General features: G+C 40.3%; 1 protein-coding gene across 6 annotated transcripts in view; it reads left to right on the top strand.

The window, feature by feature from the left end:
* Positions 1-26,827, top strand: part of ARHGAP21 (Rho GTPase activating protein 21) — a 163,804-nt gene that overhangs the window by 71,939 nt on the left and 65,038 nt on the right. For all 6 annotated transcript variants that reach the window (XM_090047362.1, XM_090047364.1, XM_090047365.1 and 3 more), the window contains exons 2-3: positions 1,704-1,886; positions 6,633-6,657. In XM_090047362.1, coding sequence (XP_089903488.1) covers positions 1,704-1,886; positions 6,633-6,657 — 208 coding nt within the window. The remainder of the gene's footprint in view (positions 1-1,703; positions 1,887-6,632; positions 6,658-26,827) is intronic.

Below are 26,827 nucleotides of genomic sequence, written 5' to 3'. Positions count from 1 at the left end.
TTTAGACTTTCTTAAAACTCTCTTTGTAAGCTTCCTTTCCTTGTAATGTTTCTTGGTACTATTTTAAATAGAAATTATATGACTGTCAGTGACTACTCTGTGAACCCAAGTTTTTTATGGTATTACCCCTTTTGAGCTTGATTTAATTCTGTCTGACTTCAGTGGGCATTGGATTAGGCATGCAGTGTGCAGAACTTTCACATTTAATTCTCTGCAATAGATTTAGACTCAAATATAGTTTGATGTAAATACTACTATTATGCCTTCCAGAATCTAGTGAACCCTAATCTCTCATGCTCATACTTTAAAAAGAGAAAGAACATAGAGCAGTGAGGAGTTGTATAGCTCAATTTACTTTAAAAGTAGAGTATTTGGCTAAAGAAGCTGTGGCTCTACGATGATAAACATCTGACTGATTTACATCTTGGAGGTCGACATTTGATGCAGAATATTAGATCCTTCTTGTGGTGTGTTCTTAGAGGTTTTCTCACTTTTTAAAATAACTTATTCTCCCTTTTTGGCTTTGAGGTAAAGTAGTACAAAATGGCATTACCTTGAATAATGGGAAGTGGGTGCCACAATAGGAAAGACGTTATAGCTTAAGGATGCAGATGGGCAAGAGGAGGCTTTTTAGTAATGATGTCATGTAATGATTTCATGTCATGTAATCATTTTAGTAATGATTTGATATCATCTATATAGGATCTGTATAATATTGGAGTGATGCTGTAGTTGTGATGGTCAAGGAAATGAGAGGCAAAGGTTTTTGTGGGTAATATCTTTTACTTGGCTAACTGTATGGTTGGGATAGACTTACACAAGCTTTTGAATGCAGTGCACATGCTTCTTCAGGACCTTGCAATTTTTCTTGAGGGACCTGAAGAAGAATGCATTACTTTCAAAAGCTTGTCTACATTTATCCTGACCATGCAGTTGGCACAGTAAAAGATATCACCCATAAAAATCCTTGCCTCTTGCGTAAAATCTATATATGTATTTGTGGTTTTTCGTAAACACATGTTTGTGCATCGGAGGACAAGATGTAGTGTAATGGAGATACAATTTTTGAATTTTATTCTTGTGTAATTTTGGACAGAGTTGACAGACTTAAACATTTAGGAAAGAATACTCTAAGAATGAAATAAAAAACATATACATTGTAAGTTGGTATTGGCTTGATTAGCAAAAGATTAATTCTTTAGATTAGGTAGCCTAACATAGGACATACTTGTTTTATTGTTTAATTGCTTTAAATGTTTTATATGCATAAATGGAACTTTTGAATTTGCTTTTGTCTACCTTGTACAAATTTTTTTTATAGACAAACATGTATAGCTTATGATCCATTTATGAGCAGAACTTGATTGTTCATTTATCAGACCTGTTGGAAAGAAGGCGAATACACCTGTCTCGTCATGGCCACTTGCCCCATTCTGGTGCCTTTCTTCTCTCCCTTAGCTACCCTCCCCTTCACAGGTAGAATGCATGTTGGTACGCTGGGAAAACATACAGCTTATGAGAATAATATATGGAATTGCTTTGAACTAAATAACAGTGATACAAGATTTTTGTTACATTGGCTTCAATAATATTTTTTGGAGATGAAATATTTTCTTGTTTTAAATATAGAAAAATAAGAGGGGGACAGGGGAATATCTACGTTTCATGTTCTATTCAACATCTTTTTTCCTAATCTCTTTCAGGCATCAAAACATAAAGATGATAAAGAGCAGAGTGAAGCTGTATCGCCATCAGAGGAAGAAGATGCATTCTTTTGGCCTGGTCTTAAAACTGTTGTGTTAAGGAGGACACCTCAGGGCTTCGGCTTCACCTTAAGACACTTCATTGTTTATCCTCCAGACTCTTCTATTAAGGATTCTCTTAGAGTAAGTGAAATAAATAATGAAGGCCAGTTTGAAAAGTAAATGAAGGCTTTTTTTGCTGTGTACGTCTTCTACCAATATATCATAACTATGTATGTACTAACAATCATAGCCTTCCTTGTTCTGTTAAGTATTAACTTTTGGGATTGTCTTCACTCTCAGAAAATGCATCTTTCCCATGTTGAGCTCCTCCTTTGATTGAAGTAATGACCCAGAATCTTCAGCTACTGTAAATTCCTTTCTATGTAAAATACTAAATATTTTTATCAGAAGAAGACTGAGGCACTATTTTGACATGATTTGACATAAACTGAAAAGATATGAGAAGATATTTTTATTACTATGAGTAAGTGCAGTGGTACTCTGTTACAGAAGAACTTGAAAATATTACTATCAGATGTTAATCTAATGAAAAGAGGCCAAAGGCATGGCTAATATGGGGTGAGGTGCCCATACATAAAGATTGGGTTTGGTTCTGTAGTTGAGTGAATAAGAAAAATAAACTTGTCTTTAGCATCATGGGCATCCAGAAATTGCCAGTTTTATTAACTATAATTCAGCACATTAGTTCTCTTTATTTTGCTTATTAAGTTACAACATTAATAGTATAATAGTTAATGATAACAGTTGCTAAAGCAGTAGGTCTTTCAAATTTATGCTCCTGTTCATCATTCGTGTATAAATAGTTGCACCCAGAGACCCTGCTGAGAATCATGGGTTCCATTTTACTAAATACTATACAAATACAGGTAAGGTATGGTCCATATCCTAAACAAAGTATAATAGTGAAACAAAGTATAATAGTGAAAGGGAAGTGACATACAAAAGAGCAGGAGAGGGATAGATAAAATACATACACATTTTTTATATGTTTGTGTAAAAGCGTATTATGAATATTGACAATTCTTCTTTGGTTCCCAACTGAGCTTTAGTGAATTGATTGTCTTGTAGACATCACAATACAAGTTGGTTTAGAGAAGAGTGTTCAAGAATGTAGTAGCCTGTTTCATTAATTCAGGAAGGGTATTTCATGTTTAATGGGCAGCGTGAAGGGAGGCAAGTCTGACATCACTGGGAGTACAAAGGTCCTGTGAAGAGACAAAGTAGCTGACTATCTATTAGTTAGCCACTTAAACTTATATTTGTAAGTTAAAATCTTCTGCATACTAAATTAATCTGACAGGCAGTTTTTTGTATTTTGTGAATGATGCATTCTGTCAGAAACTGTTCATACTGAAGTTTGCAATATGAGGTGAATGTGAAAAACGAAACAAAATAAAACAAGATTCCAGATTTGGAAGCATTTGAATTGTAAAACACTCTATTTTTAAAGGACTGTAATCATTGTCTTGGTATCATACAAAATTTGTTAGCGTTCAGTGTTTTGCAGCTGTTTTATGATTGTTTATACTAGATGACAGCCTTGCAATACTTTACAAAGTGATACTAGTTCTACAATTAGTAATTTTTCAATCTTGAGTTTACTGTAGCATATAATAATCTGGTCCCTTTCATAGTGGTGACCCATACTTTTATAACCTCAGAGAATGAGAATCCAAATATTTTAGTCGGATGCACATTTTTTTCATTCAGTGAACTTGGTGGAAACTAGAATGATACAGATGTTTGTCATTATGTCATTCTGTGCTTCAGTTCTTTGGATGATCAGTTCAAAACAAATTAAATTGTTGCAGGAAGTGGGTACTGTACTGGCTTGTAGCACTGATTCATAGGATCAAAAGAAAGCAGGGCTGAAAGGGACCTCACAAGGTCATCTGGTCCAGGCCCTGCTCAAGGCAGGAGCATTCCTGACTAAACCACCCCATCCAAGTGTCTAACCTGCTCTTGAAAATTTCCAAGAATGGAGAGTCGACAGTTTCTCTAGATAATCTGTTCCAGTGCTTCACCACTCTCACAGTCAGATTGTTCCTCCTAATCTCTGACCTAAATTTCCCATGCTGAATCTTGACACCATTGTAGCAACAGAGAAGAGCCCATTTCCATCCTCTCTGTAATTGCCCTGCAAGTATTTGAAGACTATTATGAAATCCCTCCTCAGTCTTCTAGTCTCCACATTAAAATAACCCTAATTCTTTCAGCCTTTCCTCCATAAATCTTGCCTCCCAGGCACCTAATCATTTTTCTTGTTCTGCTTTGGACTCTTTTTCTAATCTGTTCATATCTTTCTTGAAGTGCTGGGCCCAAAACTGAATGCAGTACTTTAGGTGAGGCCTCACCAGTACCAAATAGTGAGGAAGAACCACTTTCCTTCATTTGTAAATGATGCTTGTGTTAATACAACCTAGCATACTGTTGGGTTTTTTTTTGTAACAAGAACCCATCATTGAATCTTATTCAGTTTATGGTCTGCTGTAATCTGCAGGTCCTTCTTTGTAACCTAGACCAGTGTTTCTCAACCAGTGGGATACGTCACACTGGTGGGACTCGAAGGTCATGTAGGTGGGACTTCAGCTCAGTGCCCAATTAGGGAAAAAAATCAGTTGTTTGAAACTTCAAATAGATAGATCAACAGATATCTTGAACAGTGCAATTTTGTGGGGTTTTGTTTTTATTATGGTGGCACCAGGGTTTTTGTGACAAAATGGTTGGTGGGATGTAAGGTTCAAAAGGTTGAGAGCCGCTGACCTAGACAGCCAATCCTCCATTTGTTTTTGTGCTTTCAGTTATTCTATCCAAAGTGCACTTGTTCTTGTTAAATCAGTCTGTTTGATTGCAAACCATTTCTCCAGTTTATCCAGGTCATTCTGGATCCTAGCCTTACATTCCAGAGTGTCTGCTACTTTATGTTGTTTTCAAATTTGCTAAGTGTGTACTCGGTGCCATCACCCAAATCATTAATTACAATATTAAAATGATACTGGACCCAGGACAAACCCCTGGGGAACCCCCCTTGTTGCTTCTTCCCAACTAGACATTGAACCATTTATGACTACTCATTGCTCACAATGATCCAACCAGTTATGTATCCACATAGTACTTTCCTCCGGGCTGCATTTCCTTAGCTTATTAATAACAAATGTCATGGAAGAGAATGTCAAAAGCCATGCTAAAGTCCAGGTGTATTGCATCCACTGCCCCTTCCCCCCACACTCCATAAAGCGCATCACCTTATCTTGGAAGGAAGTCAGGTTGGTTAGGCAAGACCTGCTCTTTGTGAATCTCTGCTGGGTTTTCTTGATCACTGTGTTCTCCTCTAGGTGCTTCACAATTGATTCCTTGAGGACCTACTCCATGATCTTTCCAAGTGTTGAGGTCAAGCTGACTAGTCTCTTATTTCTTCAGATTCTTCTACTTCCATTTCTTAAAGATGTGCACTATATTTGCTCTTTTCCAATCATTGGGGATCTAACCCAACCTCCACAATCCTCAAGTGGGTAGCTTGTGGCTGTGAAATTATCTGTGAAATTATCTTCAGTACCCTAGGGTGCATCCCATTTGACCCTGCCTCTTGAAAACTTCTCTAAGCAATCCCTAACCTGTTCTACTATTCTGGGCTGTTTGTCTTCTTCCCTGTTGTCACAAACCCTATTGTCCCAAATCTATGAGGGATCCTCAGAGTCCTTTATTTCTCCCCACTGTGCTGCCACACCAAGGAACTGACTGAGGTTGTTCTGGAATAGCTCCCTATCCCAGCAAACCTCAATTCCCCAGCCCTTTATTTGCACTGTGGGAATCTCTACAGGCCTGAGGTCACTTGGGGGTATAGAAGAAATTATAGGTCCTCTTCTCTTTAGAGAGAATCAGCCTGGAACATCAGTTGCCCAGAAGTCAACCCTTCCACTGACAGTCAGTAAGAGACAAAGAACAAAATGATTTATTATAAAAACAGAACATAAAGAACCACTAACAATATGGTGGATAGAGCCAGAGATAAAAAGAGTAAACAAACAAGAAAATACCAGAAAATGAATCTGTTCTTATCCTGCACCCTAAATTCAATGATGCAGTCCTTAGCTAGCTTTGCAGGTCTAAATGTAGGTCCTACCTCTGACCCTCCTGGAATCTCTGTCAGCTTGCTTTTCCCAGCCACCTTGGCTGGAGGACCTCAGTCTCTTCCATGTACCTGAGAATACTGGAAACAAAGCCATTCTTTTAAGGCAGGCTTGAAGTACCTTGTCCAGTTTAGCTGTTAATATATGTCACCCCTTCATTTCTAGGAGCACTCACACTATGCAAGTATATAAATATAACCCTAAGGGTTATATTTATCAGACTATAAACGTGGATCCTTTTTTAGTTCTGTAGATTTGCTAATCCAAGTCCACCTCTCCTGTATGATACTTTGATTAGCTAGATGACAATCTTTTGCCTCTTCTTTTAGAATGTAAATTTATCATTGTCTAGCCAGATCTAGGCTTCCCATCCCTCTTAGCATGTCCAGGTGGACGGACCAGTAAACAACTAAGTCAAATGCTAATTGTCAGCCATTAATTCTTCTAAGGGTGAACAGTTTCAGGCTACTCAAGTTAATCACTTCCTTACTGACACAACCTTGGAATATAAAGATATATCACAATTACATTTATATACTATGCTATACAGTTAAGGGAACAATAAAACTGGGCACAGCTTTACAGTAGCTACAACTAGAGACTAAATACCACAAGAGTAAACCAAAGTTAGGATCATATCCTTGTGAGCCTGATTTTAGACACCTTTTTTTAATCTTACCTGTATATTTTTCTTCCATTTGTAAACTTACATTTTAAATGAATGTTTCTCTTTCAGGATGAAGAGAATGGAAACAAAGGAGGTAAGTTTTCTGTTATTCATCTGTTCTAACATTTTCCTTTCATCACTGTCTCCAACAGTGTAGTAGCTGCATGTTATATGTGCTCAGCAATAAGAGTATGTGATGGAAAATGTAAGATTTCTTACAACATCAGAGCAGAAAAGGTAACATATTCTGTCACCTCTAACTTGAAAAACAGGTTTGTTCAGTATTTTTTTTGCATGGCCAGTCTATTTACTGAAAAGTATGCTGCATATTCTTAATGGGTTAAATGCATGTTGTAGATCATACATGTACCTAGCAAGAAGCCAGCTGCCTTAGCTTTTTAACACTAAGACACTGCTCTGAACCACATAGTTGCAGCCCTTTTGATATTGTGGGAGTTTGTACTGGTGCAACAGTCCACCAGTACAAATCACATTAAAACCAAGACTCAGTTTATATATGCCAACTGTCTTGTATATTTTGTGAATCAATAAACTTTTTTGGTGCAAGTTGCTCTGGGGAAGGCAAGGCTATGTTTGCAGAGGTATTAATATAAATATACTACAAGACATTGGCACAAATGTGACACAAGACTCTAACATCAGGCTATAGGATATTATGGAGTTAGGGTACTCGTAATCTATTCTGTTGATCAGGGTGGTTAAAAATTAGATTTTTAAAAATTGGATTTGTTTTATTTAAATCAGATTTTTTTACTTTAATTGCATTTTTGATTTTTTTGTTAAGATGCTTTTAAAAATAAAACTATATAAAGATTGTTTTAATTTAAGATATGTTAAAGCATAAAGATATCATCATGGAATAGGGATTATAACTTCTAATTGTATTTTATTTGAAACAATATAGTCATGTAACTTTTTTAGAAAGTTTTATAAATAGGTCACAACAGGCCATGGACTATATTAGGGGCCCAAATTCAAGCCCTTACATCTCTAAAAGTGCAAAGTTTCAAGGAAAATGAATAAAGGATATCAAACAACAAGAATGCACTTTTTGTAGAAAGCAATGATTAAACTGAGGTGTCCAGACCAGTGATTGAAATCAATTTGATTTGAATCAAATCCACCCTGCTGTTGGTACTGTTTCACTTTGTCTGAAGTACTTAGATTCACTGGACCAGAGACTGTGTCCAGGTGTCTAACTTCCTAACCAGTGGACTAGAGCAGGGGTCGGCAATGATTTTGGGCAGAGTGCCAAAGCACCCACAACCTCGACTTGTAAAATGTTGGCATGCTGGGGCAGATGGCGGAGGAGCTGCGCGGGGCCTGATCCTTGTTGTGGCAGCGCAGCCCCTTCCCCACCGTCTTCCCCAAAGCTCACTTGCCGAGCAAAATGCCTTCATGTACTACACTCTGGCACCTCTGGACTAGAGTCATTTTCAACTTGTCTTTCTGAAGAAAGAATCAGTGGCTCTCACAGGAAAGATGTAGGTGTAAATACCATCATTGTGTTCCACAGTTTTGTGAAATTAGCCCTGAAAAAAAATGTTAGTGAAACCTTTTCACTAAATTTAGACTGAATTCTTGAGTGGTTTAGGGTGGACCAAAACTTCATTTTTCTGTGGATAACTACTTGTCAATACATGTTGTCAATAGCTATAGGCAAGGTGGAAATGAAAAAGAAGAATGCAGTTTCAGGAGTGTGATAGTTTTCTCAGGTTTTGGTCAAGCCATTTCCATTTTGTTACCACAAGTTGTATCTTTTCCTAAAACAGAAGAGATCCTAAGATTCAGAATGGGAAGTTGTGGGGGAACTGTGTGCCCCATACTTTTTTAAAAAGCCTGGTTTAATATCTTTCAAAATCAGTAGCAAAATGCACTGAGGCAAACCTTAAACACAAGCACATTTGCTGAGTAAAAGCAGTTGTGCCAAAAGCATGGTGTGCTTATGCAGCCTTTTGTGCAAAAAATCTTAAATGGACCAACTAAGAAGGAAGGTAGAATAGTTTACCTAAAATGTTAAAAATAGTTGCTTGTGTATTTACAAATAGATGTGGGGCTGGTAGGTTTTAGTGGTGGGAATATTCTGATCACTCCATTTTTAATCATGTTATAGAAGAGTCTTGTCAAGAACCGTCTAACACATAATTTGCCATACAAAGGAGCCATCTAGTGGCAACTTCATTCTACAGTTGTCATCTTATGGAAGGCCACACGTCATGTAAGGAGTTAGTATGATTTTTAACTTCATACAATAAAATGTTGGTTCGCGTATGAGTCAGAGGTTGACAGCAGTTTGGCACCTCTGCGGGTTGGCAGCAGGGACATGGGAAGAGGCAGCCCAACGTTAGAGCAAGTTGCACTAATTTGACCTGCTGCTCCTAAAAGGTAGCCAACCCTTGTCTCTAACTTAGAGGAACAGCAAGATGAACAGGTTTTTTCCATCTTTTTTGGATAGGAGAAAAAAGTTGGAAATCTTAGCTGGCTTTAGTTTGTTTTTTTATTTGGGTGTAGAGATTACAGTGCAGAGGCTATTATATCATGGTATACTTAATAACTTTGAGCCCAAAATCTCTGCAGAATCCCACTAGAAAAACCCTGACTCATTCGGTTATTCAGTTATTTAAATCTTCAAAATAAAAAAAATACCTTTTTACACAGAGATTATTTGTCAGATTTTTGGGACATATGCACTAGTCTTTGTTTTCTCTAGACAGTAACAAATTTAAGCAATACCTACTGATATCACTATTGACTTTCCTTAATCTCTGTACTACAAAGTGAATTATTTGGCTTTGTCGGAATCTTACGTATTCTTGCAGTGATCCAGCAGATTACAGATAGGGAGTATCAGACGGTGCTTAGCTCCACAGTTCTCTTTCTTCTTGTGCTTTATCTTCTTCCAGGTGTCCTTCTAGTTTACCTCAATTCAGCACTGGGATGCCATTCACAAGCTGCTGGATTATGCTGCCAGCAACTAGTCATAACCCAGAGTGGTGGCAATAGAGCAACAGAAAACTGGTTTTGGTTGATAATTTGTTTTTTGGTTATTTGGTTATGCTGGAGTTAGCAGACGCCCAGAAGACTTACTAATGACAGAATCCAGGGAGAAACCTTCTTCAAGGTATTGAGAACAGATGGGTAATTTATACTTAAACTATGGAAGGACTTAACTGAGAAAGAAGAAGCCAGAAAGAGGTGCATACGATGAAAGTGCAAAAACTTCCTTTGTGGATGTTTGTCACTGACTTGATTAAAAAAAGAAAAGGAGAAATGTGTCTCAGTCTTTGTTGATCTAAGCAAGGCACATCTGTCACAAAGACATTCTACTATTGATGAGTGATGATAAAGTAGGGAGAATGGGAATGTACTGCAGTAGATAGATGTGCTAGGAGTTTTTACTGTGGTGTAGATTTGAATAAATGACAAGCCTCTCCCTAGTTGTGAAAGTGATGATTTCTTGGCAACTTTTCCTGCATTAATGTCTTGTTTTTGATAATTGTGTACACCAGTTTGATTGTATTATACAAAGACTTAATTGATGTTCAGAGGTTGAATAGTTTAAAGAAATAGCTCTGTCATACAAAGAGAATCCAAAATTTTTGGACCCAGTTGCTGTTGATGCTCCTACAGTTTAAGGAAGGGTTTGTTCTTCTGTTACAAACTCTTCCAAATGGTTTGCAGTAATTTAAATTCAGCACAAGTTATTTTAGCTGATATATAAGTAAGTGCTGCATACTTCAACAGGTTTTTTATAAAAACTAGACACTATATAACAACAACTAGGTTTTTGTGTATCTCTTAAACTTGCCCCTATCAGAATAGAAAAGTGTTAGATTGTCATTGTTTATAAAAATTTGAGAGAGCTACCATTGGAGGGAGCATAAAGACTAACCAGAAGGGCCCGGACAGATTTCTCATTTCTTACTGCTTCACCACTTTTATTTATTTATTTATTTATTTATTTATTTATACCAGTAGCTAGATTTATGTTATGGGTTGTCAGGGAGGAAAATATTAAAAAATGAAGCAGGTGTAACCAGTACAGACATTGGATTTTAAAACTGTTAACAGTGCTGACATTCAATGTTCAACAAAGCATGTGAGAGAGAGGAGGGGAGGTATCATTATGAACATCTTCACCAAAGTTAGCCAAAATGTGGAATATGTTCCTTTGTGAGGGTACAAAAACTTATTAATGGGGAAGAAATATAACAGAAAATGCATAAGCTTTTTATGTGTCGTAAGAGTGATGTAATTATGGGCAAAGTGTAATGCTTTCAAATGTTTGGTTAAAAAAAAAAAATCTCTATTGTAAACCTAAAATACCTGTTGTCATCATATATCCGGAAGACATGCTTGCTGATGATTTGTAGTTATCAAAAAATGACTGGTTAGCCTGGTCCATCCCTTCTTGTAATATTTTCACTGTGTGCTTACCATGGATAAGGCTATCAGTAAAAAAAAAAAAAAAAAAAAAAAAAAGAAAAGTTTAGAAGTGGAATGCTTCTCTGTTATCTCTGCTCTCCTGATGTCAGCTTTTCCTTTTTTTAAAATGCGTTCTCCCAGGTTTCATGAGTGACACAGTTTGTTTTTAAAGAGCCAAACAAAATCTCTTCATTTCTTCTGTCTTTAATAGTAGCGACTTTGCATCCTGGAAAGATTGTATATGAATATAGAGGGTGTTTTTGTGTGTTAAAGAGCAATAGCATTACAATTTAATATGCTTAATAGTAGCTCTATAAGCATGTGGGAGATAAATGTTCAGGGTTTCATATTACCTTTTTTCCCTACATGCTGTTTGTTAGAAAAAGATAAAAATGTCACTGTCTTGACTTCTCACTATGTTTGAAATAATTTTAGTGCTGTAATTGCTGTGTGAGATACTTGAAGAGCAAATATTTAGATTAGTACAAGTGAGAGACCTTATTTAATGTAGTTATGAATTAAACATGCAGAATATCTTATAGCATGCTCATTGTCAGATTTACTTTAAAAACAAACACAACCCCCCATGTAGTTTGTATTAATTCACATTTTTCTAAGCAGGAGTTTACTAGTAAGATTCATATCTGCCTTATCCACCTTCTTGTAGGGTTTCCGTATTCTACGGAAGCTTGAGAAACCTTGAAAACATTCTGCATCTCCACCAAACAGACAGAATGAGCAGCTTGATAGTCACCTTTTAATTTTGTAAAGAGTCCAATATGTTGTTTTTGGTTAACAGTAACAGAAGCTGTATTTGACCAAATATAAAAAGTTAATGCTTGTATACTTAATATTGTTTTATTTGATGTAGCCCACCAAAATTGTTAGGTTTATCTTCTCTAACTTAAAAATAATACTTGGAGTTAGTTTCTTGATCAATTTAAGTCTGGAAACAATGGCTTCAGTTAGAATTTTCTTCTTTTAGTGTGAGAATTGGATGAACCTGATTCAATTAATTGTCTTTTATTCTAGTATTAAATTGTGGCTGGAAATCTAATCCTGCACAGTGTTTTTGGCACCATCATTCATGATATTTTAGCTCTTCCCACTCCTATTTTTGTGTGGTAGTATCCATAGCAACTGCCATCACTTTAATTTCTTGTTTTCCTGTAAAATTGAGTGCTACCTATATTATATAAGTAGCTCTTCTTTTATAGGGACTATAGTCAGCATGAGTTCCCATTACATAACTTCAGGCCGTTGCTTTCTCTGGGTTCCCTAGGTTCTCAACACCTTGAAATGTACATTACTTATTTATTAATTTAATTATGGATTATGACATTTAAGTATATCCAAGTTTATTAATTATGACCTGATGTCTCAGGTGTGTTTAGGTCTGTAAGTACTTGGTTTACCAAATGAGGGATAGGTAAATATTTTTCTCAGAAATATGAGTCTTGTAAAATCATGCATTTGCTTCACAAATGGAGGAGGTTGATTCCAATAGCTCACTCACGTTCAGCTGGACTTAACAGCTATACTTTTGACTTTGTTAGATACTATCCTTTCACAAGTTCAATCATTAAGTGCTATATATGACTAAAAACTAACAGTGCTCATAAAGTGAGTGCAAGAAAAGAAGACTGATAGCTATCTATTCAAGAATAGGCATTTGGGAGACATTAGTGAAAACTGACCAAACTTTTTAACTCAAATTCAGTACATATAATTTTTTTTAATACTTGGCATTGTCAGATTTGGAAGAAGGGTATCTATCTGGCTGTTCATTCTACAGTGACAAAGCTATTTTCCGTTGGGTACTTCATTGATTTACAGGTTAACTTAGAATAATTCTTCTTTTCCCTGGTGATGAAATAACATCCTTTTGGAAATTATGGCAACATTGCATGAAAAAGTAATATTACAATAATCTTTAATGTTATCAAGTACTTGAAGAAAATAAATAAATTTGACCTGGTATCTGTTCTGAGTAACACCAACAATTGTAGTGCTAGTTCTCAGGAGCCACTGATTTACAGTGTATTCAGTTCATATTTGTTTTTCACTTTATCAAAGGAGCAATTTGGAGTCTGATCGCAAACATCAGAAGTGATTATGAAACAAGTTTGCATGATTGGAGGCCATCCTTTTCTTTATGTAAAAGACTTCTTGTTCTTCACGGAATACAGGTTTCCCTTGCTTTATGGTATTCGTGTGTTCCTAGAAAACGGCGCATAACTCAAATTTGCATAAAGGGAACCCACTTCACAATGCAACAAACAGGGATATGTTCCAAGACCTGGATTGCACTGACCCCCAGACCCATTTCTGCTACTTTTTTACAAGACAGTTTTGGTACTCACCAACAGCAGACAGTACACACAAGCACAGAGTACTGTCATAATGGGGATGGCAACTACAGAAACGCATGTCGCAGACAATGAGCGAGGAGCAGAGATCCACACAGGAGACTATATTTTGGTGCATGTCACTCTCACAGTGCGCTGCACAAAGCACCACCCTGCTGATTGCATATGAGTGAATTTTCCTCGCATATAACATATTTTTGGTATAAAAAATGTCATCACATAAGAGCGAATGTGCACTTACAGAACCCACACGAAGCAAGGGAAACGTGTACAAACACCCAGGATATTAAAGAGGCTGTGCTGTATATGGCAGAATTCTTGGGGAAGGTGCTCTTTGCCCCTGGATTAGAGGAAGATTAGATCCTGACTCCATTTTCTGACTTGTTTGGAGTCATCAGGAGATCTGGTATTGTCCAGATTGGTGAATTATAAATCCTCAAAGGTAACTAAAGCAAAACCAGATGTACTCAGAGTGTAACACATTGTTACGGTTTACTTATTATAAGGGCATTAGCTGTTTGACACCCCCACCCCTCACCCTAGTAAATAAAGGGAAATTTGTAAGTTAGTAGGAAACACACTGGCAGTCAGAGGTAACCTCATGAAAAGCAAAATACAGTGAGCATGACTGACATCCTCCCTTGGCTAAGGGCGATCTTGATTAATGCTTTTGGTGTCATAGTCGCATCACTGTTTCTAGGCTGTCAGTCTTAATGCTACAAGAAACAATTTTCTGTATTTTCTGATAACCGTGGTGTTATCTTGTGAGGAACCATATTGACTCAGACCAACAGGAGAGCTAGTGAGAATCACTTAAATGCTCTGTGAAGCTTTAGAGCCAATTGTGGTCTTTTTCCCACAGGGATCTCTATTTATTCCTAAATAAAAATAGTTTACTGTTTTGACATCTCAGTTCCTCTTAGGTGTGAATTGCATGTTGAGGACTCCAGCTAAGAGACAACTGAAATTTCTATAGGACTTTACTGTTTATTTTCTTATACTACCATTCATTGATTTAGCCACTTGAATCCCAAAGGCACTTTTAACATACTGTTTTATTGAGCCCTAATGAATGGTCTTGAGAGTTGAAAATAAAATTATAGGAGCAAAACAGAATTAACTATCTGAGGAAGCTATTTCATTGTAGTGCTGAAAGGGTGTGTGTGTGTGTGTGTGTGTGTGTGTGTGTGTAAACATTACATTTCTATCGATAGAATCATTTTTAGTTTGGTACAAATGCTTTGTGTACTAGCATTCCCAGTCCTTAGGAAGGTGTAAAAATGACATGCCTGGTGGGAAGTTAAATCTTGCACCATGAGGTTTAAATCTAGTACAGTAGAGGTTTGCTGGGTATAACAAATACTTGCAGACTTATACAAGTGATAAAAGCTTCACTGCTGTCAGCATCCCAGGCTGCATCACTACACGTATACCCCTTCCTTCCCTCTCCTCCAGAGAGACGCTCTGACTTGGCTGGACTTAACTCACAGAGCAGACCCCTCCCCATGTGAGTCCAAGGGCTGAGAAAACCCAGCCCCTTGGCTGTACAACTGACAAATCCCCCTGCCCTCTTTCTCCCCACTCCCCACACATCATCGTCAGCCTCGGGCATCAGATGCTACTCCCACCCAGTTGGGCAACAGGAGTGGCATTTAAAGAGTGGGGGCTAGGAACTGGGGTGGGAAAGCTGCTGCTGCCCACTTCCCAGACCAGAGTCCCTGTTGTGAGGAGCAAACAGGGCTTTGCCCTGGTGTTCCGGGACTGGTTTGGGAATAGAGGGAGGGGGGCAGGAGTAATGCTTTCCTGCCTGGCTTGGGCAGTAAGTTGGAGTTTTTTTTCCTGTTCCTCCTGCTGCTGGGTTGATTGCAAGTGCTGGCTTTTGTCTTGTGTGGGGGGAATGTCCCCCTCTCCACTCCTGCAGAAATTGAGTCCTGGAGCTGAAGCTGGCATCTCCCCCGTGCCAGCTTTGTGTCACGGGGGAGATGCCCTCCTGTGCGAAACTGCAGAGCCCTGTGCCAGCAGCCTCATGTGTGGAGCAGCACGTGCAGGGCTCTATATATGCCCCACATTTCACCATTGGAAACCAGTGGCACAGCCCTGCATGGGCTCAGCCCTGAGCCCACAGTCTTGTGTAAGGCAGGAGGTACCAGTTTTGAAGTACCCTTGGATGTCATCTCTGCAGGGCACATCCAGAGCCCTGCGCTTGCAACCGCATTTGTGATGCTGTGGGTGCAGACTTGAAGTGCCAAGTGGGGGAGAAGCTGCCTGCTGCCAGGACTGGAGACCCCAGACCCACCTCCCCCATGGAATTGGGTTGGCTTAGCCTAGACCCCCAAACACACCAGTATCCACTCTGCTGCCAAGGTGCTAGTGGGCTGGCAACCTGCCAGTGTCTGGACAGCACCCAACCCTAGCCTGGTGGTACCTGACCCCAACCTGGGCTGGAACAGGGTTTGTTGGCTGGTGCTAGTGGGTAAGGATCCATTGTGCTGCTGTAGAGGAAAATTACAGTTTTGGGGAGTGGGGAGCAAACAGCATTTTTGCTCTGTTCCTGTTGTCTGAACGTCTGACAGCTGGGAGGGAGACAGAGGGGGAATGTTGTAGGCCCTGACCTGTGCCTTCTAGTACAGAGGTCCATTGGTAGAGCTTCCAGACACTTACTAGGATGCAGACAGAAGTGACGGTTTTGATGATCTGGCCACTGAAAGCAGTTATAGCTGTGACCAAACACAAGTGCATGGCTGCAGACAGCTGATTGGGTGAAAATCTGACCCCTCATTGCATGAGGTATCAGATAAAGACCTTTCAAAATGTAGTGTCTTTTGTAACTTGTGTCTGTGGAGCTCTTAGCTTGTCTCTGTTTTTAGAATGAAACAGGGGAAAGGGAGCAAAGGCAGTTTAGTTTGGGGGGTTTTCAGTCCCTCCTCCCTCCCCCTAAGGTAGGGAGGCTCCAATTTAACTACCCACCCTTCAGCAACAGCTGGGGAGCCCCAAGAATGAGCTCCCCCTGCTGCCTTCCCCCCCCCCCATTCTGAAAGCATCAAGCACTGGCTGCAGCCTCCCAGCCCCAGCAAGTTTCCCCTCCTCCCTGAAACCAACAGTGAACTTCTGTTTGGTCTGGGGTAATGTTGTAACTCAGAACGCTTTGCAAAAATTGTTCCAAGTTACAGCTGGGAGCTGCACTTCTGTGTGCACTCCTTAAATTGAGCTGTTTAACTTCCGCCGGTTGATTTGAATGGTTGCATGCTTCCAAAGTTAGTGAATTGGCTCCATTCTGGCAAGCATGTATTGGTAAGAAGACTGCAGCAATAGGCAAAGCACCTTTTCTTTCATAGATCATTGCTGCTGAAGATTTAGTTTGACTCGGGGCACCTGCCTGTTTTTGGTGAGGAGGTGTCCTTCCAGAAAGTTCTAACATCTAATTATCTGAGCTATCTAATAATTCTGTGTGGTGCACATGAATGTGCATGAATTGTGTTTGCAAATCTTTTAAGATGGTGTCATCCGTGAAATGCAGCCATTTTGCTTTTGTGCTCCAGGTACCTTGGAAGGCTTTGAAGAGAGTCAGTAGAGGTTAACAAAGACATACAGCTGAATTTCTCAGCGAGAAGTTACAGAGGCATGTATGTTAAATCTAAATGGTCCTTGTAAACACAAACATGTAATTTACTTTAAGTGCTTTCCCCTGTTTTAGAACCTAAAAAGACACTTCAGTTTGTTTGAATAACTAGGATTATATCATTATCTATTTCTGAAAAAAAATTATATTAGAATTGTAAATTAAAATACAAACATATGGTACTTTGAGGCACATACTTCCCAGGAAGCTCATTTATATGCTTGTTAGCAGTGAAAATCAGTTTTGGGTTTGGTTCAAGCATGCAGAAGGCTGGAAAGAAAATAAAAAGCATGCATTTCTCAGTCGCAGCCTGAAATACATGCCATATCTATTTCCTCTTTAGGGAATAAAACTGCATATTTCTGCTGAAAAACCATGTATATTAAATATGACAATATAATTAGAAAAATAGAGGCTAACTCTTTAAAGACAGTTTACTTAGTGATCACATTATCAGAATGTATTTTTTTTTCTTCCTTGTTTAACTCTTTTGCTGGATAGTGGTCAGCAGCAACAATGCCCAGGTTCAATTTGGGATATTGAATATATTTTATCTTGGCTCAAGCCCTTACCCAGACCACCTGGTAAACACTAAATGAATTACTAAGGTGTCCTGCATAAACAAAAGCCCCCTCCTCCCAAGCAATGTAAACACAAGACAGATTTATTATAGAAAACAAAGGAAAATAGCAAATACAGTGTAAAACCCTACTAACTACAAGACAGTCTATAGGATGTGCTGTGCCAAGGGAAGCTGCTAAAGAGCATGGGTCCTTCTGTGATGCAAGGGGCCCCTTGTTCCTCTTGAAGAAATGGTAGTATGCCAATCTTTGCTCCCACGGATAGGCTGTATATATGTTTTGGGAGTGACTGCAGCTCCAGCCAGCGTTCATGCACCTCAAAACTTTAGGGCTAGATTATATGGCCCGCTGAAGCAAAACTGAGCTTCCCTTTTCACTATCTGCAAACTCATTCTACCCAAGAGAGAAGACTTTGCTCTTCAGCAGCCCCAAGCAGCATCTCCCCTCCCCCTTTCCCTTCCCCCAGACCAGTCTTGCTCATATTTTTATATCCCCTTTCTTTGCATGACATCACCCTGGCCTTGTCCAGTGAGAGAGTGCTACACAGTTCCTCTCCCAACCAACTGGAGACCCTTTAAATCTCTCTGAATTGAATCAGAACCCTCCAAATTGATTTGGAGAGATTCAATGATTCGGATGTAGGCACAACTTTAAATTTTTTTTTTTTACATACCTCAAGATACCAGGCGGCTTGTGAATGCTGAGATGCTGGGCAGATGGAGCGTCCCACAGTAAAGTGGGGAGGGAGTCCCCAGCGGGCTTGGTGGCAGACCTGGAAGTGGACCAGAAGCACTTTATACATTATGTATTGTTCAATATGTCTTCTCTTCATGGAACCCTTTGGTGTCAGCTTGTGATTTGGCCTTAATTTATTACCACCCCCCCCCCCGACAAAAAGCCATTTGTACCTTATTAGTATTAGTATTTTTTTTACCCAACAAGGTTAGTTCAATTCGTCTGAAAGTGGTTTTTTTGTTGTGTTTTTTTTTTTTTAGCTTGAGATTTTTTTACACGTCCTCCCATCCTGTTGTGTTACACTTACACGAATAATATAGGTTACTTTTACCATTGGATTATTATTGCAGGCAAATTTTCATGTTCTGGATAGCTCAGAATTTTGGGCCACAAAAAACTAGGAGCTATTGTGCCTTTTGATCTAACATCCCCATACAGCTTGGACTATCTCAGCCTCCTAATACCATTGAATAGAATTTATTTGACCAGTTTTCTCAAGTTTATGGACTAAACTTTTGTTACTGTCTCCATCAAACTTCCTCTTATGTCTTATTGTACATTTTGATCTGCAGATTCTGTTTTATGAGGTTTTTCTACTGTATATTGAGTTTGTCCTATAATAAAACGTTCAAAGCCCTACCTACAGCATAAAGAGATTATTTTCAACAACCCCTTAAATTCATTGGCAACATTAATTTATCCCTTTGTAATGAAATATCTTTCATTATCATGCTCACACAACCACAGAGCTGGACTTATTGAAACACTAATTTATTCATGTTGTTCACCATGGTTAATTTAAAGGGTGAATTTTTAATGACAGTCAACTCTTAAAAATCAATGATTGCTAGAGGTCAGAGATTACTAAGGTGTGTTGAACTGACAAAGTGGCTTTTAAGAGCCTCTTCCAAAAGCAGAGAGAATGTTGGGTTTTTTTCCATTTCAGTTTATTCAGTTGGTTCATTCAAAGTTGCTAAACATAGTAGGAATTTGAAAAAAACAGGAAACTTGTTTTATGTCTTCCATTCTATCAGCAAAATATGTGAAAAGAGTAAAATATGTGGTTCTAAAATCTTGAATGATTTGTGACCAGACACAGTCAGTTTAGTTTGTTATATACAGATGATACTTCTTGATTTTAATAAATCACTTAAATTTAAGTGGAATACAAGTTTTAGTGAGCTTATTCCACATCCATTTATGCATCTAGAATATTTTAAAGTAATATTACTTGACTAGTACAAATGCATGTTAAAATAGTTTGTACATTTCTAATAAAAAGCGAAAATGATCATCTAGGCTAGAGGCAGGCTGACAGACATGTTCTGGCGCCCCCTGGTGCCTGGTATGGGCCACTGCAGGGGTTTGGCTGCCTTTCGCTTTTGAAAAGTGAATGTCAGTTCGCTTTCTTTTCGGTTCAATCTAAGCTGTTTACAGAAACGTGGAAAGATTGAATCAGTTCAGCCTTGGGTGTTATGACTGTCTGTACTTTGCTCTAGTAAAAAAAAAAATACATCCATCATTTGCTGTCATAAAAAACTAAATTATCACAGGCTAAATAAATAATAAGGTGTATATTTTTTCTGAAAATAACTTTATACATATAGTGTGGCTTCCTGTTTGACAAAGTTAGTATCAGATATAGTTTAGAGGTTATATTTGTCTGTAAATTAGTATTTGTTAATAGTTAGCATTTGATCAGAATGGACTAAAAGACTATTACAGGTTAAAATTGAATATTTATACCCAGGTTTCATGTTTCTGATTTAAATTGGAGATTTCCTGCTTCTGATTAAAATTATTAGCTGTGACTTGGCTGATAAATTATTCTGTAGGTAATTAATCTGCTTGGATTACATTTCTGTAAAAGTAAATTCCATATAAAGCATATAAAAAGGCTTTGAAAGTACAGAATGGAGAACATAAATTATTTATAAACATTTTTCTTTAAATTACCCGAGTGTCCTTTTAAGAATGCTGCTGGATAGTCATTATACCTAATTAGGTCATGTCACGGTTTCTTGTTAAAACTTAAAATTTTTTAAATGTGATTTGCAAAATACAGTTATAATATATTATAAAACATTCAGGAACTATTAGCCAGTCAGAGTGCTTGTTTTCTGATACAATCACTCAGGATAGAGTACATCTCATTTTGTGGAAGCAGCTCTTTTCTTGGATTGTTTCACTGGAACTTGTGGTAACATTTTAGTTATACTAATTGGAGATAAAACATTTTTAAAATCTAACATGTCTTTAGATAATTGTGCTTCAGAAGTTTTGCCCATTTATATTTTTCTTTTGCAGGGAACTTTGTATTATTGAACATCTGTTTCACAGTTTGATTAGATAAACATCCATTTGATTGGACAGTTTCTGTGGCTCAATAACCTGAAAAACTTCAGCCCCTCTACATGTTACATTTATTATGCAACTACCAGGTTAATTGTGCAATTAATTTACACTTCCAAAGTAACAGTAAATGCAAGCATTTTGTATTTTTCATCTTTAGAATTTCTTCATGCCTTCTACCAGTTCACTAAACATTACGTTTCAGTTTCATCTCTAGTTAAGAAGGACTGATAGTGTTCTCTTTGGCCATTGCTAAGCAAGGAGGTCTCTGTAAACACAATTCTGATTTTCTTTTCTCCTCCTGAGAGGTACTAAAAAGCATTGGGTTAGGGAATTTGCCTACTTGTTGCTGGTTGGAATTGCGTGCTTGCATTTTAAATGACCTGTGCTGAAAATGGACCTTTGTCTTTACAGTTGAAATTCATTGCAAGTGGAAAGTCTGCTTTTGTTTAATTGGCCTTTTTAAAGCATTGAGAGTGAGCTAGTTGGATCACTTGACTGAGTGTACTTACTAGTCTTTCCTTGAAAAGAGATGTTTGGTGATGCATTGATCACAAAAGGTTTTGTTGGCGTATATGTAGTCAGAGGTAGGAGTTGATATTAATTTGTGTAGTTCAGACTGTTTTCCAGGAGCAGTTTCAGTGTTCACTCACTGTCATCCAACCTACGAAGTTACCTATCCATATTTTGAAAGTTAGCCTCAGTATCCATGTTGAAGAGCCCCCAAGCCCATGCACAGTTCTGGTCTTTGCTCCTTTTACTCCTTCTCCACTTTCCTTGTCTTCTACTTCTCCACTTTTACTGTTCTGTTCACATGAATGTAAGAAAGTTCTACTCTTCTGAAACCTGTGAAGTTTCTGGTTGCTCTAATTATTAATTAACAGCTTTAAAGCTGCCCTCTTATATATATTTTGAGGGTGACAACTTCACAGTAATTGTGGAGTAGTTACAGAGGGAGCAGGTTGTTACCAGAAAGAGGCATTTTTTTAAGATGCCAAAGACCATTTGCAAGGAGAGCTTTAAAAATTAGGCCTGGCATTCTGTGGAAGCACAACAGTAAAGTTCTGTCCATGATCAATGATGATGATAATGTAGGATTGCTGTAGTCTGCAGTAAGTAAAGTAGGAGTTTGGGGTTTTTTTTTTCTTTTTGTTTTTTCAGGTGTGTTCCTCCCTAAAGTAGGCCTCAGTCCTACATATTCCTTCAGTTCACTCAGACCATGTAAACTACTATTACCCAGTGTCCACCCTCTAACTGGTGTGCCATCAGACATGCCCAGGGGTGCTGTGGAATCTTGGGCGGTAGGCGTGGCTTCTGGGGGTGTGGCTATAGCCAGTGCCACCACTGCACCACCACTGTACCCTGGCCGGCTCCGTGTCAATACCTCCTCCCCAGCTCTGCATCTGGCTGCTCGCCATCCCCTTGTTCTGCAGTTGGCTCGTGTGTTGTGGGATGAAGAAGACCTGATAAGCATGCAATGGCATAGAGTAGCGTTGCCCAACCTTTTTCCATCTGAGATTTACTGTAAGTAGGGTGACCATATGTCCTGGTTTGGCTAGGACGGTCCCAGATTTCGGAGACTGGTCCCAGTTGGCTGGTGATAAATAAAACGAGTGTTCTTGGTGGAGAGGCAGAGCAGCACAAGCTGTGAAATAGGAAGCCATAGCAGACAGCAAAATTGCTCTAAAATAGATTAGCTTGATTAGTGGAATGACCATTAAAAAGGGTAAATGATTGTTAATACTTGTGAAGTAAAGAACAATAGGTCATTAATGGGCCATTGCCTCCCTTAGCTGCCTGAACAGTTGCACCACCCCACCCCTGCCCCTGCTTCTGCATGCAGCAGTGCTGCTAATTTGGAGGGGGGATGCAGGAAGTGTCCCGGACTTCATGTTGTCCCAAATTTCACAATGTTTCATATGGTCACCCTAACTGTAAAACTTAGACATGGTGATCCTGTAGGATGTAGGGATTTGGTAAGGAAGGTTAAAGCAGCACTGGAGCTTAGATTAGCTTCTGGGATTAAGGATAACAAAAAGTCCTTTTTTAAGTATATAGGTAGCAAGAAGAAGTCTCGGGGTAACATTGGACTCCTACGGGACGGGGCAGGGCAGTTGGTGATGGATGCCTGAGAGAAGGCAGAACTCTTCAACAAGTTCTTTGCATCATGGGTGATGGCATAGAGACGCCCAGGAAGGATGCGAGTCCCCTGACTGTTAGTTCAGACCTAGTTAAGGATTACCTGGAGGGCTTAGATGTGTCCAAGTCGGTGGGCCCGGATGACCTTCATCCGCAGGTGCTGAGGGAATTGGCTGGTGTCATCGCCGAGCCATTGGCACGGCTGTTCGAGGACTCCTAGTGCTCGGGCCAAGTCACTAAGGACTGGAAAAGGGCCAATGTGGTCCCTATTTTCAAGAAGGAGAGAAAGGAAGAGCCTGGCAACTACAGGCCAGTCAGCCTCACTTCTATCCTGGGGAAGGTCTTTGAAAAAATTATCAAGGGCCACATTTGTGAGAGCCTTGCAGGGGAAGTGATGTTGAGGGGTAACCAACATGGGTTTGTGCCAGGCCGATCCTGCCTGACCAACCTGGTCTCTTTCTATGACCAGGTAACAAAGAGCTTAGATGTGAAGGAGGAAGTCGATGTCATCTTCTTGGACTTCCAGAAGGCCTTTGACACAGTGTCCCACCCAATTCTGGTGGGCAAGCTGAGGGACTGCAGCATTGACAAATGCACGGTCACATGGGTGGCAAACTGGCTTCAGGGGTGCACCCAGAGGGTGGTGGTGGATGAGTCGATGTCGACCTGGGAGGGTGTGAGCAGAGGAGTCCCCCAGGGCTCCGTCCTTGGGCCGGTGCTGTTCAACATCTTCATCAGCGACCTGGATGAGGGTGTGGAGAGCACTCTATTCAAGTTCACTGATGACACCAAGCTGTAGGGTAAAGCGAAGACACCAGCAGGCAGGGACCACATCCAGGCAGACCTGGATAGGTTGGAGAAGTGGGCGGATCTGAACAGGATGCGGTTCAACAAGGACAAGTGCAGAGTGTTGCACCTGGGGAGAGGGAACCAGCATTATGGTTATAGGTTAGGGGCTGACCCTCTCAACAGCACAGAGGCAGAGAGGGATCTTGGAGTCAGGATTGACTCCAGGATGAATATGAGTCGCCAAGGCGACAAAGCAATAGGCAGAGCCAACTGCACCCTGTCATGCATCAACAGGGGCATCACTAACAGGTCCAGAGAGGTCTTGCTCCCCCTCTACACGGCGCTGGTCAGGCCGCAGCTGGAGTACTGGGTCAAGTTCTGGGCGCCGCACTTGAGGGATGTGGAGAACCTGGAGAGGGTCCAGAGGAGGCCACTTGTATGGTCAGGGGCCTCCATGGCCAGCCCCATGAGGAGAGGCTGAGAGACCTGAATCTCTTCAGTCTCCGCAAGAGGAGACTGAGGGGGGATCTTGTGGCTGCCTACAACCTTATCAGGGGCCAGCAGCAGGGACTCAGGGAAAGTCTGTTCACCAGGGCCCCCCTTGGAGTCACCAGGAACAATGGCCACAAGCTGAGGGAGGATAGGTTTAGGTTAGATATCAGGAAGAACTACTTCACTCTAAGGGTGGCCAGAGCCTGGAATAGGCTTCCCAGAGAGGTGGTGCTCTCACCTTCCCTGGAAATCTTCAAAAGGAGACTGGATAGGGACCTGGCTGGGGTCTTATGACCCCTGCCACCCCCAGAGCTCCTTCCTGCCCATGGCAGGGGGTCGGACTAGATGATCTGTCTGGGTCCCTTCCCACTCATTGATTCTATGATTCTATGATCCTTCTCTATGGGTTACTGCAGCTGGCTATTCCAAATGAACACATACTTTAAAAATAAAATCCACCCCCACCAAAAAACTCCCACTTCACTATTAACAGGTATACAGACTACAGCAAGACCAAATTCCTATCTCGGTTTGGCTGGATGCTAGGTATTCCTGGTATCTTGCAACAGCCACAATAAGCAAAGGTTTGAATCACAGGTGATGACTCAGATTCTTTCCAGCCCTCTCAAGTGTGTTGCTCAATGAATATGATAAATTCCATCAAGAAGGGAGGAGCAGTCCTAGCCTAAGACTGTGGCTGTTTTGGAGAAGTCATTTGGCATTTTGCTCATCTTAAAGAATCATGTTATATTCCCTACCATCGAGTGGAGCTGGCTTTTGGGTTGGTTTGGAGATGGCCTGGATTCAGAAAGCAGTTAACAGGCCTTTCAAGTTCTGTTGAGGTAGGATTTAGTTTCTGCTTTGGCTGGAGAGAAGAGATTTTTTAGTCTTAATTTCTGAAGCTGTAGCCTAAGATTTTAGAGAGAAACTAGGAGAGATCTGCTTCTGTTCATGCCTTCTATCGCTACTTCAGAAAATTTCTCTCCTGATTTATCTGTCTTGGGTATCAGATGGGTACTGGTCTCAGAACTATAGAGGTATACAGGTGTCATGGGGCCACTGCATGTCAGGTAGCAGTCTGGGGATGATCTTTAGTGCCCAAGTCTTATTAATGTTAAGAGCATTTCATATTGTTCCAGCAGTAGAAATGAAAATCAGGGTCATCACATCTTCATTTTTTCCCCTTGGCTTGTCAGTTTTACATGAGTTTTACTCAAGGTGCACTGGAACTTAACTGGGCCTATAAATTCACAGAGGATAATAATAATAATAATAATGGACTCTTGTTGCTTCCGTGCCTAAGGACTGTTTTTAATTTAAAGGAGAGTGGTGACCTTCTAGGCAGGGGGTGTTTCCAGTATTTTTTTTCCCCACTTTCAGGCTGCAGAGTGAGATAGTCCCAATGATACCTGTAATACAAGTCTTCACTGTCTGAGGTACTGTATTTCACGATGTTAGTATTGCACTGTGGTGGCAATTGAAAATGCCAGCTTTTCAGGGAAATCACCCTGTGGAATCTCTAGAAATGTATACGGTTTTCTCTGACTAATAAAGATGGTGGATATTCCTGAAAGATTCTGCATTTAATTTTGAGCAGAAGTAATGTGGCTACAAAGCATAGCCGAACTTGGGAGGATATACTAAATATAATTGTAGTAAGTGTATGGTTATTTACTTCAAAAATATATATTGGTACATCCATTATTAGTTTTCTTGTGCAATAGGGAAGTAAGATGGTGACACTAGTAGTTAGTGATAGGATCAGGTCCTGTAAGTGGTCACCCATTTAACTGTAGTGCTGGTGCTTCAGAGTAGCTGACACAAGCTTTTTGATATCATGTGTTTGAGTGACTCTCTGAGCTTGTCTAAACTTGCCTAGTGCTTCTGAAGTGCTGTGAAGGTTTAGTAATACTTTAATGTCTGTAGTAAAATTAGGAGAGAGAAAATGACAGAAGCAGTAGCTTTATTCCATGAAGACTTTGTTTCCAAACCTGTAGGAAGAAAGCATTCCCTGAAAATCCATATTCTAAGTAGTTGTGGAGTGATCATCTTTGACTTCACATGGTCCCAGGCCAGGAGTGGGCAGTTATTTCAGGAGGAGGGCCGCTTTACCCTGTTTTGGCAAGCTGTCGAGGGCTGCATGGGTAGCCCCACCCCTTGACAGGTGCCCTGCCCCCTGGTCATGGTCATAGAACCAATGCCTTGAGACTAGTGTCTCAGGGCCAGCACTGGTGGGGCCCGGGTCAGGGCACAGGCTGGCAGGGGTCCATGAAGCCGGGCTGTTCTTTACCAGCAGGGAGAGTGGGGAGTTGGCCCGGCTCCAGAGAGACGCTGCCAGCCAGGGCCCAGCGGTGCTGGGTCCCATGCTCCCGCTCACTCCCAGTGCCCCCAGCCCTGTGGTACAGGTGGGAGGGGGGTGGGGGGTCAGCATGCAGCCCTGACACCTGGCTTGCCAGCAGGGGATGAGCTAGTGTAAGGAAAAGTGGCCCTGCCCCATGGCTGGCACTCCCTGCTGCAGCCACTTGCAGCCCCTGCAGGGCTGTCCTGAGCAGGCCACAGGCAGCCCCACATGGGCTGCGAGCAGCTGCAGTGTGGGGCGCTGGGCACGGGGCAGGTGAGGGGCTGCTTTTTCTCCCCACACTCAGCACCAGCTTGTAACCCACCCCTGCTGCCAGCCTGGGCCCTGTGCCAGCCCCGGGCTCACTCACTGGAGCTGTGCTGTGGTGGCAGCAGCTGCGCCCC

The sequence above is a fragment of the Crocodylus siamensis genome, chromosome 5, assembly GCF_052110815.1.
Source record: "Crocodylus siamensis isolate JL-2025a chromosome 5, ASM5211081v1, whole genome shotgun sequence".
In the NCBI taxonomy this organism is placed as follows: domain Eukaryota; kingdom Metazoa; phylum Chordata; order Crocodylia; family Crocodylidae; genus Crocodylus; species Crocodylus siamensis.
This window is presented reverse-complemented; position numbering and strand designations above follow the sequence as displayed.